A 16,275-nucleotide genomic window follows, 5' to 3' on the forward strand; every position below is an offset into this window, starting at 1 on the left:
AAAAGTGCCTTTTAAATGGTCAGTAATACTACAGAGTTTAGTGTGGACTACTCATGAATGATTGCATTGGCATCTTACCATATTTTACAGCACAGTCGTAGTTCAGTTTTTGGTCCATACACTGTATTTGTTTAATAATAATAATAATAATAATAATAATAATAATAGACTGAATGTTTGTGTGTGTGTGTTTGACTTTCAGAATGATCGCTCAGAATCGCTGTTCCAGTGACTGGGCCTGTGAGTCCTACAGGCTGTTTGATGTGACTGATGGACAGGAGATGAGGGAGAAAGAGTAAGCCATCACCTTTTAAAAGAAATATTTTAATAAAAGAATCATATGTTGCGTAGATTCATATTGTAAATTCTGTGTGTGCATGGCAGCTCCTATTTCAATCCGAAGGAAGTGAAACTGACCATAGAGTTGGTTCAGTTGGTCACGGAGAGGTACCAGCTCCGCCCTAACTCCCAGTCACTTCGTGGGGTCATCGGGGTCATCACGCCCTACAGTGGGCAGAAGTTTCGGATTCGCGAAGCCCTCAGAAAAAACCACCTACCAAAGTTGGTGTCAGACCCGCCACACACACACACACACACACACACACACACACACACACACACACACACAATCCCAAAAACTGCCCAACATGTTTGGATATTGGGTTTTTTGAAGATTTGGGAGTATTTTCTAGTGTATCTACATTGAATTGTTGTTGTTTTTTGTTTTGTTTCTGCTGCCTTAGGGTGGTTGTGGACACAGTCGATGGCTTTCAGGGTCGAGAGATGGACTGCATCATTGTGTCCTGCGTGCGAGCCAGCAATGAGATGGGCTCTATTGGGTGAGTGTGTTAGTGTGTGCACATGTTCATGCAAAAGCATTAGCACCTAGTTTGAATAATCTTTTTCCCCAATGCTGCATGACCTGCCTGAGATTAAACGTTGATGTATCTAGGTCACATACTAGCTGTGCTCTGTAGGTATGCTGTATCTGTGCACATATGCACACTTTGTCTTTTCAAAACATGATACATAACTTACATTAATGGCTGGATTTCCATTGAACTTTTTAATGCTAATTTTTACAATTCAAATAGTACATCCCGAGGTGAAACTGGCATAGAATCTTCTAAATTGAATAAGAAATCAATTTGCTAGAGGGGGGAGGATTAACTCAATTTGCACAGGGTATGATGCAACTAAGGTTGTTGGAAACGGGTTTATTCACAGGAAATTGCATTTGTTGGGATTTTATTATTATTGCCGTTACCCTGACTACCTCAAGTTTTGAACCCACAGCTGTTCACAACTCCTCCCTTGATTAGGAGAGTGTCTCTTTTTAATTTGCACAACACGGTGGATAGAAACGTGCAATTCTGGCCATATTCATGGTTTCTTTTTATTTATTACAGTGCATGAAATGCCCTGTATTGTTATTCGAACTTTTCTTCGTCTTCCCAATTTCTGCAATTAATTCAGCTCAAACCGCTTAACGTAGTAACTTGTTTGCGTAGGTCTTGTAAAGGACACGTCAGCTTTTTCATTTTTCTAAACTTTATACTTTTTAGGTATGGAAGCCCGTTTCCGCCACGTAAAAGAAAAAAAAAAGTGCAGGTCACAACTCATTATTTTGACATAATTATCTCATTATTTTGAGAACTTCTCAACAGGACCAGACCAGTCATTGTACTAATTGTAGCCTATCCATATAGGCGCTACAGCCTATTATTACAGTAGATAAGCTGATGGACTCGATTATTGAAGATTATTTCGGACGTAGGTATACAAATGCTGACATTTTAGCTCTTATCTCAGGAGCACAACATTAATATTAGTAAAAGAACTCTAGAAAGAGCGCTTCAGAGGAATCAGCTGTGGCGAAGACGCAATAAGGCGGACATCGGAGAAGTAGCCGATTTCATCCATCGCCAATTAGTCCTCTGGCCAACAACATGGCTACAGGTGGATGCAACAGAAGTGTTGGATGGCAGGGATCATCACGGACAGAGAGACCGTCCGTCTCTTGCTGCGTCAAATGGATGGTGGTGGCGTGGATCTCCGTGCACGGCACCGTCTGAGACGTAGAGTCTATGTCAGTCGTGGCCCAAATGATGTGTGGCACATAGATGGATGGAAGCAAAATTGGACTAATGACTTGTCGATGAAGCTGTCATCATAGAGACCGTGAGCCTTTAACTGGTCGAAATGGTCCATCCTGAACTGAGTACACTCACTCCGCAACGTACACCACCAGCGTTCAATACGTTGGTTCCCTGTGCTTGGACCTAGAGTGACACAGTCTGGGGAAATGGCGTTTTCACTGCCGTGCAGAAAACTTTGCATTGCAGCAATGTGTGTGTTCTCCGTCCTGTGATCCAATCTCACTTTCAATGGGCGACCATGCTGCATTACTGAATCAATGAAATACCCCGCTATAAGACGTGGGGCGCTGTTAGTTGAGTGGGTGTTTAGCCAGATCATCTTTCGCGAGAACCCATCCCACCCATCCCCATCCAATGCAACCACTGATGCATATCCCATACGGCTTCAATTTGTCTCATCCATCTATGTGCCACACATAATTCGGGCCACGACTGACATAGACTCTACGTCTCAGACGGTGCCGTGCACGGAGATTCACGCCACCACCATCCATTTGACGCAGCAAGAGACGAACGGTCTCTGTCCGTGGTCCCTGCCATCCACCACTTCTGTTGTATCCACCTGTAGCCATGTTGTTGGCCAGAGGACTGTAATTGGCGATGGATGAAATCTCATAATGAGATCATCTCATTATTTTGAGATACTATGTCAAAATAATGAGGAGTCTTTTTTTTTTTTTTCTTTTTTTTTTTTTTAACGTGGCGGAAACGGGCTTCCATACTTTACTCATTTTTTTTTTCATCTCTAGCTCTCCACTTTTCTGTCTTCCTCTCAGTCTACTTACTCACACGCCACGTTTACTCTTTCCTTCCTTCTTCCGTTAACTTTTGCATATTTTTGGTGAATTTTCATAAATGCACTTGAATATGCAAATTAGTTGGACATTTCCTGGAACATTTAGCTTAATATGTCATGGTTAATCTGCAACATTATGTATTTGTTTTAGTCACTTTGCTACGCTTCTCCTACCAGATAGAGTCTAGACAAAATAAATGTTTGTTTTTGGTTTCATTTCGTGTTTCTAAAGTCGATTGGTGGTTCTTTGTGTTAGCTTTCTAGGGAATCGTCAGCGAATGAACGTCACAATCACCAGAGCCAAATACAGCCTTTTCGTTTTGGGGAACCTGCGTACTCTGAGGGTAACACACCTATTCACTGTCAACAATGGCATTCCTTGCATACTTTTTATTTATTTTATTTGGTAAAAATAATCACTGTACATGTATTTTTATTAATATTTTTTTTTTCTGAACATTTTCCACATTTTCTGTTTAGGAACACAGCGACTGGAAAGCTTTAATCGAGGACGCGGAGAGCCGTGGGACCATCATAACCACAAAGGAGCAGCATTTTAAAAACGATGCACGGAAGGTCTTTAAGCGAGACGCCCTCTCCCCTCCCCCGCACAGGACACAGGACAGGCCTCCGCACCCCTCCGGCCGAGCCCAATTCCTCCGATCAAACAGCACGCCCCCCTTCCCAAACCCCTCTAGGGCCAGCTCTATGTCCAGGGCTCCGCAACCCACCGAACGCTCCAGAGACCGAAGGTCCAGTAGCACGACCTCCGACGTGGTTCCCTCCAGGGCCACTCCCTCCACCACAGCCAGGGGACAGAATCCCGCAGACCGCCCTCGAGACCCAAGGTCCGGTAGCACGTCCTCAGACGCGGTTCCCTCCAGGGTCGCTCCCTCGACCACCACGGCCAGGGGACAGAATCCCGCAGATCGCCCCAGAGACCCAAGGCTGCAGGGCAGCAGCTCGAACGCTGCCCCCTCCTGGCCTCAGCCTCAAATGACAGGCAGGGACAGGCGTGGCTCGTACGAACGTGACCGACAACGACCCTGTCCGCCACCAGCACGGTGCGGTTCTTCCCGGTCAGGCTCATCAAGTTCCACGTTCCGAAGAAGCAGCTCCCCTTCATACTCGAGGAAGGGCCGGCTTTAGTGTGTCGTTTTGTTTCTTTCCTGTTCTTTTTTTTTTTTATAAACACACTGGAACTACTGTGTATATACGAACTGTACATACTTTGCAAAACTCAAACTTTTGTTATTGTTTTTATCTACCTTTTAATTGTAAAATTGTGTAGTCGCTGTGTTCTTTTTTTTCATCTTTTACAAAATGGCCGATTCTGTCTGTCCAAACAGAAGGGCTGTTCAACAGGGACGTACACTACGGGTGCCTGTAGGCCCCATTTTATCGGGGGCTTGTGTTCTGTTGCAAACGTATAGCAAATATAATAAATATGCATGTAAATTAATGTTGGTTCTTGGTGCTCCTCACTGGCAAGCACATTTTATAGTACTTTAGTACTGCATGGCTTCAGGAGCACTAAACCTCAGCTTGGGATTGGTGCCTTCTTTAGTTTCTTTGATGGAAATTTCTGATTTATAGAAGTGGACACGAAGGGAGTAGTTTTATAGACAAAATTTGCTTGATTTGTACATAAATATTTGCATCTGAATGGGTGGTGTTGTAGTCTTTGTACATTTTAATTCTAGCAACTGCCATTTTTGTCCGGACGCTTTGGGGTCTCGGTGTGTGTATGCTAGGGGTCTTGTAGCCTTGGAGAATAGTCCGATCAGAGGTTTTAAGAGTTTGACCAGGTCAGAAGAAGCTTCCTAAACCAGAAAGTTCCCTTTCAGCTCTTGTACGTACTTTTAGTTTTTCTGATTTCTTTAGTCTTAGACCCTTGCTTAGACCTGCCAAGACCGAGCATGCATAGTGGTTTGCGTAACTTGACTTGTGGTAGTAGGTCAGAAATAATGTAAAGTTTTCTAACATGTTGAAAATGTTCTCATTTCTTGAAGTGGTCTTGTTGACCTTGGTTTACCAATGGGTTTGTGTTTTTTTTAAGGTACACGGTATGAAAAAGCTTCAAGGTTCTTTGGCTGGACCAAACTCGACCTTGAAGCATTTTCTCATTTTCCTTGAGCAGCCATGTTGGTTTTGTTAATGTGTTCCGTTTTGGGTCTGTGCCCTTTGCTTGACACTGCTCATCAGTGTAGGTGTTTCCTGTAAACACACCATGATGTGCCTTACTGAGCAATGGGGTACACCTGAGCTCCTCGACGGGAATGAATGTTACAGTATATAAGGGAGACAAACCGTTACAGTGTATAAGGGAGAAAAACCGTTACTGGTTTGGCCCAGAAGTTTTTTTTTTTTTTTTTTTAACCCCTCATTCCCTTTGGCGTGTCGATGACTGACTGAATGTGTCTGCGCTTGGCTTTTCAAAAACTAAATCTGGACGATTTACGTATGCTTTTATGAAAGATTTCACTGTTGAACGTTACAGATTACAAGCTTTTCTGACGATGGATACCCACGAAGGCAGCTTTTAAACAATGAATGAATGAATGATTGTCACTGAAGGTTTAAGTGTACACTGTAGAATCAGGAACTAGCTTTGGGGGGGGAACCAGCCCATATTCATTCACTCTGTCAAGCCAGTCATTTCAGGAAGAAAACAGCGCAGCTTTGAAGAATACAGCTATGTCTGCAGTAGGCAATAAAATATATAGAGAATATATATATATATAGTAATTCTTAAATGGTCAAACAAATTGTAAATACCCATCAGCTGTGACATTACCAGTGGATGATAATCTTAGAAAATGACCAACGTTGCAATATGCAGCATTATCTGCAGCTCAGCACCTGGCTTCCCCAGCTAACGAGTCCTACTGTCAGTAAATGTATCTTCCATATTATTATGTGTGTTTCTTCCAAAGTCCCTTCATGAATAAATGTTGGAGGATTATAGGGAGCAACTGTGAAAATGCAGATGTTTGTGCTTTGCTGTGTTTTGTGGCTGGAGCCAACATGTCTGTCGAGGGGAAGCCACTTTAAAGTGTGTGTGTGCAATCTCCAGTCCAAAGTTAGAGTCCTGGTTGCTGTTGTTTATATGAGAATCAAAGGTGCCTTTATTACACATCCAAACAAAAAGAAAAGTAAATGAATACAAGTGTTACCTTCACAGATGGGATCTTCTCTAAGTTGGATGTCAATACATTTCATGTTAGTGTGCTTCCCGATTGTTTGTCAACATAGATTTTGACCAAAAGAGGTAACATTCACTCCTATTGCCAAGTAAGTGACTAAAATATAAATGTTTATAAATATTGCAGTATTTTTTTTAGGTTTGTTGGCTGTGACTGACAGTTTACATACTATAGAATATAAAACTCTGCCACAGAAGAGGAGGAAACTTGATATATGTAATTTTTTTCTTTTCTCAGTAAAAAAAGTAAACCTGGTTTAAATCCAGCTCTGGGAACAGGCCCCAGCCCCTGCCCCCTGTTAAGTCAACCAGCCTGTGACAACGACAAGCAGCATTAAAAAAACGAAACAAAAAAATGGTCGGTTTCAACCGCTTTACAGAAGCTCTCCCACACACCAGTCCTGTCCTGTAGAGGGCGCCCACACTCTTCTAGTGCTTTGAAATGTGGAGCGACTCATCTCTGAGCTGAATTGTTTATGTGTGTGTGTGTCTCTCTGTATCTGTCTCTCTCTCTATCTGTCTATGTCTCTCTCTCTGTCTTTGTCTCTCTCTCTCTGTCTCTCCGTGTACGTCTGTCTGAGAGTGTTGCTCATGACCCAAAGTGCGCGGCCTCCAGCAGTGGGTAGAGCAGGGTGCACAGCACGGCTGCCAGGCTCAGGGTCAGAGTGGGCGCGCCGCTGCACTTCTTGTTCCCCTCGCAAGCAGACTGCTGACACAGCGCGCCCTTAAACTCCGACGGGCACACACACCGCTGGTTCTGCACACAGGTGCCGCCATTCTGACACGGGAGCAGCGTGTCGTCGCACACATTTGCTGTGGAAATGGGAGGGAGAAAGGGCAGCATGTTTAGTTTTCATTTATGCCAAAGTACACTTTTTTTTGTACGCCAACTACCTAGTGACACAACATAAGACCCTGTGGATTGAATCACATCCAACTGGAGAGGAAAACTTCATATTAGATCTACAATTGATTCTAACAATGCCTTGAAGTCATATTTCATGTGCAGCATTTCAGGTGATAACAATATACTGTAGTATTGGTCCAACAACAAACCTGTGAGAGCAGGTATTGTTTTTTGTATTGCTACAAAGGGGGTCTAATAAGTCCTCAACCACAGAGGCGCTGCGTCCCGACTGCTCATCACCTGACCTGTCTTGCAGCTGCACTCCCTCTCACGTGACTGACAGCTGACATCATCACCCATTCTCCTGAGGATGCATGAGAGCCCGCCCCCTCACGCCATCTGGCCAGCTTCTGACGCAAACCTCTGACATTTCAGACTTTCTTTGCATTTTGGCTGCGTGTGGGATCTGCTCAAGCCATTTTGCCCGTGGTTTAGATATGCTCCAGTCAGGCTTGGGTACTTCAGTCAGCCCTGACGGAACTGACACCAAGGACGTAGCAATCCAGAGCAGTGCATAGAGAGGGCCATACTAAACAGGAACTTACAGTATTTAAAAATGTTCACTTTCTGACAGAATGGGATTGTTAATAATGATCTGTTCCTATTGATCACTTTTGCCACCATGCCTTGAATGGGAACAAAATTAAGTGTTCCTACTATCTAGGTAAGTAGCCTATGCAGACCAGTAATTTGGGCCTCTTGTGTTTGAGAGGAACATGCTGGACATGCCGTCCATGTTTGAGTGTGTGTCTGTGTGCACTCACGGTTGCAGCCCTGTCTCCAGTAGAACCCTGGGAGACACTCGTCGCACTTGGCTCCCCCGGCGCCCTCCTTGCACTGGCAGAAGCCCGTGCCGTTGCAGCGGTCGTGCACAGAGCCCAGCTGATTGCAGTTACACTCTGCAAAACACGCATGAAGAGTGATATTAACCCAGGCAGCCTGCATTAACATTGGACAACTTTGATTACACTTTCATGTGCTTCAAAGCAATTAAACATTTATTGTTGACAACCACAAGCCATGGGGGTCCAAACCCTGCAGTCAAGGCACTGAGCACACTCCAAATAATTGGCAGGCTGTGATGCCTCTTTAAAAGTTTCCTGACTTGTCAACGCAGCTAGACCATGGCAGGACAAAAAGTACATAACTTGAAGTGTAAGTTCACCCCCAACTCTGAGGCTAATTCCACCCACTGCATCATTTTGAAAAATGTCAATTGTGAGGGCGGTTTGCCCCTTTTATGATGTGGATTAGTACCAAATGGTCGTAAGCATCGGTTCGGGATGATTTTAAACAGTAGGTGGCGTATTGAGCTATTTTCAACTTATAAAATGCAGATTTTTATAAAAGCACCAGCATTGCTGTGTTTCATCACAGTTCATTCATATCATTCAGTTTACAGCTAAAAAAAACACATTTTAGGGTGCACTTTATGTCACGGACTATGGTGCCTGTGAGGGTCACAGTTTTGATAACTGTCCTATTGTGACAGTTCATCTTAAAATATGCCAACAACTTGTTCTTAAGTTATTCATACTTGCACTGATAACAAGGTTACTATGAACCTTGTGAAGGGCATAAGGAGAGAACATATTCAATGTCTTTTGGAAATAAACATTATTAAAAAGAGACAACAGGTGAGTGGTACAGACACAGATAACTGACTAACCGATGCAAACATTCTCATCATCCAGCTCCGCTGAGGCGTTCCGGAAGTATCCGAGCCGACAGTGCTGACAGTTTTGGCCGCGGGTGTTGTGTTTACAGCTTACACAGGTTACAATGTTAATGAAGTCGATGTAGCTACAGCGGATTGAGTGGCCATAGCATTCACAGTCTGCTGTAGAGAAAGAAAGAATAAAAAAAAGGTAAGCCATCTTTTGTGTACACTTAATTTGTGTAGTACTCAAAAAAAGCGGAAAACAGAGGACCTTACCTTCCAACATCGACAGAACACACAACACATGGATAGATAGAGACATAAATGGATGACAGAAGACAGACAGGTGAGAAGAGTAAAGTCTGATTTTATAAGGTGCGTCATGATGAAATAAGAGGAGCTAGCCATAAAATCTCTCCACAGCTGAAGTAGCTATTGCAAAACTCACATCACCTTACCTTTAAAGTCATCATAAACGATTCCTTTGAGTAATTTAGGTTTAGGCCCTTCTGTGAGCAGGAATTTTAAGATAGCTACAGACAGACACATACAACTCGTTTATTTTCACACACACACACAAAAACACAGCCACTCCCACACAAAATACTTGGGTAAAAGTATGGTTATTGAAGTGGTCAAGGGATGTTTACTAGTTGGGGTTGAAGCCACTTTTCTACGTCTGTGCCCCTGTATTTAGTGATAGTTGAAATGTTGACAACAAGCCACTACACCTAACAGAGCACAATGTACATGTCTCTAGTATGTAAAGAACATCCTTCTGATGCAAACTACATGAGAGTGAGCTAGAGGGCATTGTAGTTCCATTCTAGTTCTAGAGTGAGCTAGAGAGCATTCTAGTTCCAGACAGGCACTACCATTTCATATTCCATAACTATGGCAGTGCTCGTCTACTGCCTATGGCCTACCTATATTGCACTAGTAATACCTTTCTTTGTGTAGAGCTTGTCCTCTTCCGACTCCTTAATCAATTTATTGTTCTTCTTCTTTGAGGCCTCTCCCTCTTCCTTAGGTTTCTCCTCTGAGGATGAAGGACCCACTGGGGCCCCCAGAAAGCACCAGTAAGACGTGAGTATCGGGACGATAAAACTCTCATTAAATCTACAGGGTGAGGTGCTGGTCCGACAGTGAACAGCAAATCTCTACAGATGTTATCTCTACACTGTTCTACAGGACTCTATGCTGGACACTACTCTACAGGAGTCATACCTTCTTCTCTTTTCTCCATCTCTTTCTCTTCTTTTTTCTCCTCCGAGACCACAGGCTCCACACTCTTCTCTCCCTCACTCACTCCATCTTTCTCAGGTTCCGGGAGGTTGTTATCTGCGTGTACACGCGTGCACACACGTCAGCACTGGGTTTTTGTGTGTATAGGACTGGGTTACAGGCAAAAGACTGAGTCATTTAAAAGAACTGAGCAGAGAGGCTGACAGAGCAGACTGTAGCATCCCGATAATGGGTGACGCACACTCATAAAACGTGTCTCAATTTGCACTGCAGGTGCTTCTTGTGATACGGCCATTTTTCCCCGTACAAAGGCCCATTTTAGTCTGCAGAAGTGCTCAGCTTGCCATTGATGTTTAACGCTGTTGTGGCATATGTCTCTACGTGTCTTTCAGAGAATGCCTGAATGTGCACTCGAGCCCAACACAAACATTAATTTCTCTTAGACCTGCACACATGTTCACATAACCGGACATGATGGACTTGCTGATGTGTTTGTTTCTGCTTGTGCTTCAATACTGTGTTAGCTCCAAATGGTCTGTCTGCACATAAATGAACAAACATCTGTTATCACAAAAACATCCAAACATAACTAACTTATTATACACAGAGCTGCCTGTACCTCCAGTCTCTGGTGTACTCTCCTCCTGTTTCCCAGCATCCTCGGTTGCTGATGTTTGGGAATCCAGAGGTGCTAGGAAATCCAGAGTTCACAAAAAAAAGGGAGTGAAATGTACTCTGCATATCCAAGCATCCAAATGCTGACAGCACACAACTACTCACACCAACACTTGCTGGTGCATTGTGGGTAAGTAAATTGATGGCGTACTTCATGGGCAAGCCTCAGCAAATCACCGCAATAAGCATTACATTCAGTGCATTTCCCTCACTCTCATTCCATCCTTATTAGTGATGTCATTTCCTATCTGGTAAGCTATGTACATTTCTGGTAACCATGACAGCTCCCTTATGTCTCCTGTCAGCGAATAAGTCCCTTGGGACTGTTTGCAAGACGTGACAGCTGAGATACATATATCAGGCAGTATTACCCTGGGTGTCAGTCATAGGGGGCTGAAAAAAGGTCTGCATCTGCATGACACGAATCTATCGATCACACACCACAGAGGAGGCGGCAGAGAGACTGCGACGGCAGGAGGGACAAGGACAACGAGGTGTAGTTTATTAAAAAAAACTGTTGGTTGAGAAACACTACTGTAAGAAATTGACAGCAGCCATAGACAAACAAGAGCGACCCCATCTCTCCCGGTGGGTGCTTAGACAGACACTCCTGAATGGTGGTGTCAAGTGCCTGGATTGTGCCCGTTATTGTAAGAAACTGCGTCATTGTTCCACCAGCTCCAACAGCTGAGTCGTGCAGATGCTGAGGTAAGTCATGTGATCGAGCCTGCCTGGAAAGGCTGCCAGCGCGTAGGTCACACACAGTCCCCCTGTCGAGTTGTTGACTTTGAGACTGGCACTCCACAAAAAAAAACTCTAAACTAATCGAGTAGACTGCCAAGCCCTGGAGCTCCACCCTACCGAGCTGGCCCTGATGGCATGTGCTGGCCCTGATGGCATGAGCTGCGCCCTGATGGCATGAGCTGCGCCCTCCAACTCCTGTTAACCAGCAACAAGCACACATCAGCATATCACTGGGAGCTGATCACATGGCCAGTGATCACACATAACATCTTCAATAGATCAAGTCTAAGTGCATGTAATGACGCTAACATGTTTGGCTTCGGCAGCCATGCTGGCATTCCTCTAAGTCTAAACCAGAGCAGACTGTTGTTTGACAGGAAGACATCCTCTGCATTGGCTTCATATCAAGGACAGCAGAGCATGGCTTTCCTTACAATGTCTCAGAGATCCCACATCCTCAATGCACTGTGGTATAGAAAAGTGATACCCAAAATGCACTCTAATGCTAAGTATTGTGATATCAACATTATGACTGTTGACAGATTAAAACTTACATCTTTTCTACACACTATTTATGTCACAAGTTCTACATAGCAGCACATTTAAAAGCCATTAACTCCTGCTAAGTCTAATCTAATGCCGGCTAACTGATGCAACCAGAGCAGGCTATCTTCATAAGCATCAACCTACTACACCATACTGTATTTGACACCTTTACTACAGCTGATGTTCAGGGGCTAAATCCTATCTATGGTCTAGCCTTACCTTGGGCCTCTGTTACCACTGGCTCTGGGGCATCTGGGGTGGCCGGGGTTGTTGTGACAATGGGGGTAGCCTCACTAGGGGCAGTTGTGGTAGTTGCCACAGTAGCAAGGAGTGTGGTTGCAGGTGGAGGTGGCATTGGGGGTGGAGATGGAGGTGGCGTAGGGGGTGGGGGCGGAGGCTGAGTTATGGGAGGGGCTGTGTCGGCTACTGTGGTTGGTTCGGGGGGTGGGGCTGAGGTTGTGGTTGGATCTGTGGGGGGGGCAACTGTAGATGGTGGGAGGGTCTCTGGTGCATCTTCAGGGGAAAATGATAGCGAAAGTTTTATTGGTTTAGAGGGTCATTTCCTTTACGTCACCATCTTAAACCAACTTAAGCACATACAAACAAATCTATACCAGCTACTATGACATAATGTCACACAAAGGGAGTTTGTAGCAGTTTCTGAACTTTATTTTCGGATAAAAGGACTAATACTCCAATCCCTGAGATGCCGAGATGCCCAATTCCCTATGTCCTGCTGCAAAGTTTGTGCACGTCATTCAGATATTCAAGCCCCTCTAAGATATGATAAACAAATCTACATGTGCCCGTGTAACTTAAGTAAGACAGGAAAGCTTAAAAAAAGTTCAGCTTCAAAAGTTCTCAGCTCTCTATGGGTACTCCACTATATGGAGTCTATGGCTGGGCTAGTTAGCTACAGAAGTTAGCTAGTTAGCTACAGAAGCGCTTTAGAGCACACCTGTGAGTGTGGGAGTGGTGTCAGTTACTGGAGATGGATCAGGCTCAGCTACCGAGCTCAAACCAGGGTCTGGGTGGAGAGAGGGAAGAAATGCTTTTCACATACAGAGAAAGAGACGCAGAAATGCATGCATACCCACATACAAGCATATTGACCCACACACACACACACACACACACATACACGCATATTGACACACACATACACACACACACAAACAAACTCATGTACACACATGAACAGTGACACAGCAACAAACAAGTGGTGTGGTGTAGGTGATCTGGTCTTAGGGACACACCTGTGGGGGTAGCGGGGAGGTTTAAGGACACACCTGTAAAGGTAGCGGGGAGGTCGGTCACTAGGGTCAGATCAGGCTGAGCCGTGGAACTCACAGCAGAGTCTGAGCAGAAAGGAGGAGGTTAAAGTTTTCAAAGTCTGACACACACACACACACACACACACACACACACACACACCATGGCGTGCATGTGAAGTGTGTGCACCTCATTACTCCACTCTCTCTACTCTATCAGTGTGTATGTAATGATGTGTGTGTGCGCCGCATTGTGTGAGATCAGGATGGTGATGTGGCCTTAAGGACACACCTGTAAGGGCAGCAGGGAGGTCGGTCACTAGGGTCAGATCAGGCTGAGCTGGAGAGCTCACAGGAGAGCCTGAGCAGAGGGGAATAACAGCCCTCAGGTAACAGGTAATATTTACACACAAGTTGTTTCATCCCAATGGTGTGTGTGTGTAGGAGTGTTTTGAGACTGAGGTTAGTGATCTGGCCTTAAGGACACACCTGTGGACACACCTGGGAGGTCGGTCACTAGGGTCAGATCAGGCTGAGCTGGAGAGCTCACAGGAGAGCCTGAACAGGGGGGAATAACAGCTATTTACACACTTAGAGAGACACACATGAACATAAGTATATATGTATACACCTGAGGACAGTGCACAGATGTTATGTCTTTCCTTATAAGATGTGTGTGTGTGTGTCGGTGCTCAAGCCTCAGGATAGTGATGTTGTCTTAAGGGCAAACCTGTGAGGGCAGCGGGGAGGTCAGTTTCTTGGGACAGATCACTCTTAGCTGTGGAACTCACAGCAGAGTCTGAGCAGAGAGGAATAATGAAAAGCTCAATCACACACACACACACACACACACACACACACACTCAGATACACACACACACATACACACTCAGGCTAATACCGTGTGTATGTGTGTACTACAGTGTGTGCGCCTGAAGGTGTTAAACCCACTGAGACTCAACTTTAAACTGTAATTCAATTTGTATCCATTCCTTATAATTGAATGTGAAGATGGTTGATCTGGTCTTAAGGACACACCTGTGGGGGTAGTGGGGAGGTCAGTTGCTTGGGTCAGATCAGGCTGAGCCGTGGAACTCACAGCAGAGTCTGAGCAGAAACACACACATAGATAAACACACACACACAAGGATGCACAAATGGACACACACACGTGTGTAGAACAGTGTTAAGGCCAGAGGATGGTGTATATATTGCAATATAGCGCAATTGCATGTTTCTTGCTGTTTCATCCCAATGGTGTGTGTGTGTAGGAGTGTTTTGAGACTGAGGTTAGTGATCTGGCCTTAATAACACACCTGTGGGGGCAGCGGGGAGGTCAGTTTCTCGGGACAGATCAGGCTGAGCTGGAGAGCTCATAGGAGAGTCTGAGCAGAGGGCAGGGACAACAGTGCACACACACACACACACACACACACACACAGAGAGAGAGAGAGAGAGCGACAAGAGTATACAGACACACTTAGACCTTCACAAACACCAATGAACAGAAATCCAATGAACACAAACACAATTTTTCATATTTGTCATTCAGAATCAAGCACACTGATATCATAATATAAATCTTACTGCGGGACGCCGAGTGCGTGTGAGTGTGTTTGTGTGTGTGTGTGCGTCAGGCATGGATTAGTGGGTCAGTCCTGTGCTGGTCAGTTGGGCAGATGGCCGTGGGGGAAGGGATGGAAAATCCCACTCCAGCCCTCAAATCACCACACACACACACACACACACACACACACACACACACACACACACACACACACACACACAAGCACTGGGCAGTACTTGCGTCATGTGTCCAAAGCAGAACTTAGCAGGGGTTATTTAATTGCAGTGGACACGGCCACACATTTACACACAGCCTTACATACAGAAAGATGTTGAATGAGTGGTGGAGGGGCTGGGGCAGGGGCTGGGGCAGGGGCAGGGGCAGAGGCAGGGGTAGGGGCAGGGGCAGGAGCAGGGGCAGCTGATCACCAGGGTTTCTTGGGTTATCGGTCATGACCTTAAATCCCTGAGTGCCAGACTGTAGTATCTCAGGAGGGGATGGAAAGAAGATGATTTGGAGTCTGGCTCTGCTGAACCATATGGCACACACACACACACTCACACACAAACCCACACACACACACACCCTTACAGTATCAGTACAGTACCCCTACAGTGAGATATGGCCTGGAATGCGTTTACATACAAGTGTGAGAGAGGCTGGCCTGGAGCAGGGCTCTCATGGGCTTTCATATATGCTTATGAAACTCTGTCATAGCTCAAAATACTTTCAGAGGATTTAGAATTGACTTATTTATTTATTTGTTTATATAACCCACACCAATTGGCAAACACACATAGACCGAGATAGATGAACAGTCTCTGATTACATATCTGTAACTTTAACTGAGTCTCTGACATCATCAGTGTATGTTAACACCTCTATACTTATTTTATTTAGTTTGTTTGTTTGTATATTTGTGCTACCGTGTCTGAGCTGAGCCAAGGCAGACTATATATTTCCTTTGCTGTCATCCACTTTTCACCTTCACGCACCTCCTCTCTCTGTCCTGCTTGCTGGTCACCTGGTGTGTGCTGAACTTGAAAGTGCAAAAAGGGAATTGATAGACGCCAAAACATCTTTGAATCTTTGCTTCGTTTATTCACCATTAGGGGTTATTCTCTTTGCTCTGGATATGAAATACTACCTGTGTTTCATGGATGACTTGACGAGTCACTCCATTTAAAGAAGTGTCGTTATGCGATCAATACTTTTCTCTAATTCTTCTGTTGGAGTGTAGCTGGGAGTGTTTTGCCATTAAACTGTGACTGTTTCGTTATTTTGCAAAAAAAAATGCTTTGAAGACGATCTTGATGTTTTTGGTTTATACGGCGTGTTTTTCTCCACCGCATAAGTGGTAAGGGGACTTTTTTTTCTCCTGAAGATATTAGGCTATTCATCCCTATTAACCTCTTCACTTACCTTTCCACTATACTCTACATAAATAATGACCCTAATATTTTATGTAGCTTGCTTGCATCTGTGTTTATTAAGCCCACA

The 16,275-nt window shown here is 44.7% G+C and overlaps 2 protein-coding genes across 16 annotated transcripts in view; one reads left to right on the forward strand and one right to left on the reverse strand.

Annotated features, from left to right (window-relative positions):
• setx (senataxin) overlaps positions 1 to 4,621 on the forward strand; it is a 30,530-nt gene extending 25,909 nt beyond the window's left edge. For all 5 annotated transcript variants that reach the window (XM_031578091.2, XM_031578090.2, XM_031578092.2 and 2 more), the window contains 5 exons: positions 203 to 295; positions 385 to 561; positions 744 to 839; positions 3,212 to 3,299; positions 3,436 to 4,621. In XM_031578091.2, coding sequence (XP_031433951.1) covers positions 203 to 295; positions 385 to 561; positions 744 to 839; positions 3,212 to 3,299; positions 3,436 to 4,104 — 1,123 coding nt within the window. In that variant the 3' untranslated portion in view covers positions 4,105 to 4,621. The remainder of the gene's footprint in view (positions 1 to 202; positions 296 to 384; positions 562 to 743; positions 840 to 3,211; positions 3,300 to 3,435) is intronic.
• Positions 4,622 to 6,059: 1,438 nt separating this feature from the next.
• The window catches only part of LOC105911060 (netrin-G2), a 29,637-nt gene continuing 19,421 nt past the window's right edge, over positions 6,060 to 16,275 (reverse strand). Inside the window, exons 6-20 of one of the 11 annotated variants that reach the window (XM_031578096.1) lie at positions 14,525 to 14,593; positions 14,247 to 14,315; positions 13,939 to 14,007; positions 13,710 to 13,766; positions 13,501 to 13,569; positions 13,194 to 13,295; positions 12,896 to 12,964; positions 12,157 to 12,450; positions 10,592 to 10,663; positions 9,955 to 10,068; positions 9,674 to 9,784; positions 9,186 to 9,260; positions 8,737 to 8,904; positions 7,832 to 7,966; positions 6,060 to 6,973 (exon numbers count right to left, since the gene is read on the reverse strand). In XM_031578096.1, coding sequence (XP_031433956.1) covers positions 6,750 to 6,973; positions 7,832 to 7,966; positions 8,737 to 8,904; positions 9,186 to 9,260; positions 9,674 to 9,784; positions 9,955 to 10,068; positions 10,592 to 10,663; positions 12,157 to 12,450; positions 12,896 to 12,964; positions 13,194 to 13,295; positions 13,501 to 13,569; positions 13,710 to 13,766; positions 13,939 to 14,007; positions 14,247 to 14,315; positions 14,525 to 14,593 — 1,697 coding nt within the window. In that variant the 3' untranslated portion in view covers positions 6,060 to 6,749. Of the gene's footprint in view, positions 6,974 to 7,831; positions 7,967 to 8,736; positions 8,908 to 9,003; positions 9,261 to 9,673; positions 9,785 to 9,954; positions 10,069 to 10,591; positions 10,664 to 12,156; positions 12,451 to 12,895; positions 12,965 to 13,193; positions 13,296 to 13,500; positions 13,570 to 13,697; positions 13,767 to 13,938; positions 14,008 to 14,246; positions 14,316 to 14,524; positions 14,594 to 16,275 lie in introns of those variants that run through there. The other 10 variants (XM_031578097.1, XM_031578095.1, XM_031578099.1 and 7 more) reach the window with 10 other exon arrangements.

This window comes from Clupea harengus, chromosome 12, assembly GCF_900700415.2.
Source record: "Clupea harengus chromosome 12, Ch_v2.0.2, whole genome shotgun sequence".
NCBI classification, from domain to species: Eukaryota; Metazoa; Chordata; class Actinopteri; order Clupeiformes; family Clupeidae; genus Clupea; species Clupea harengus.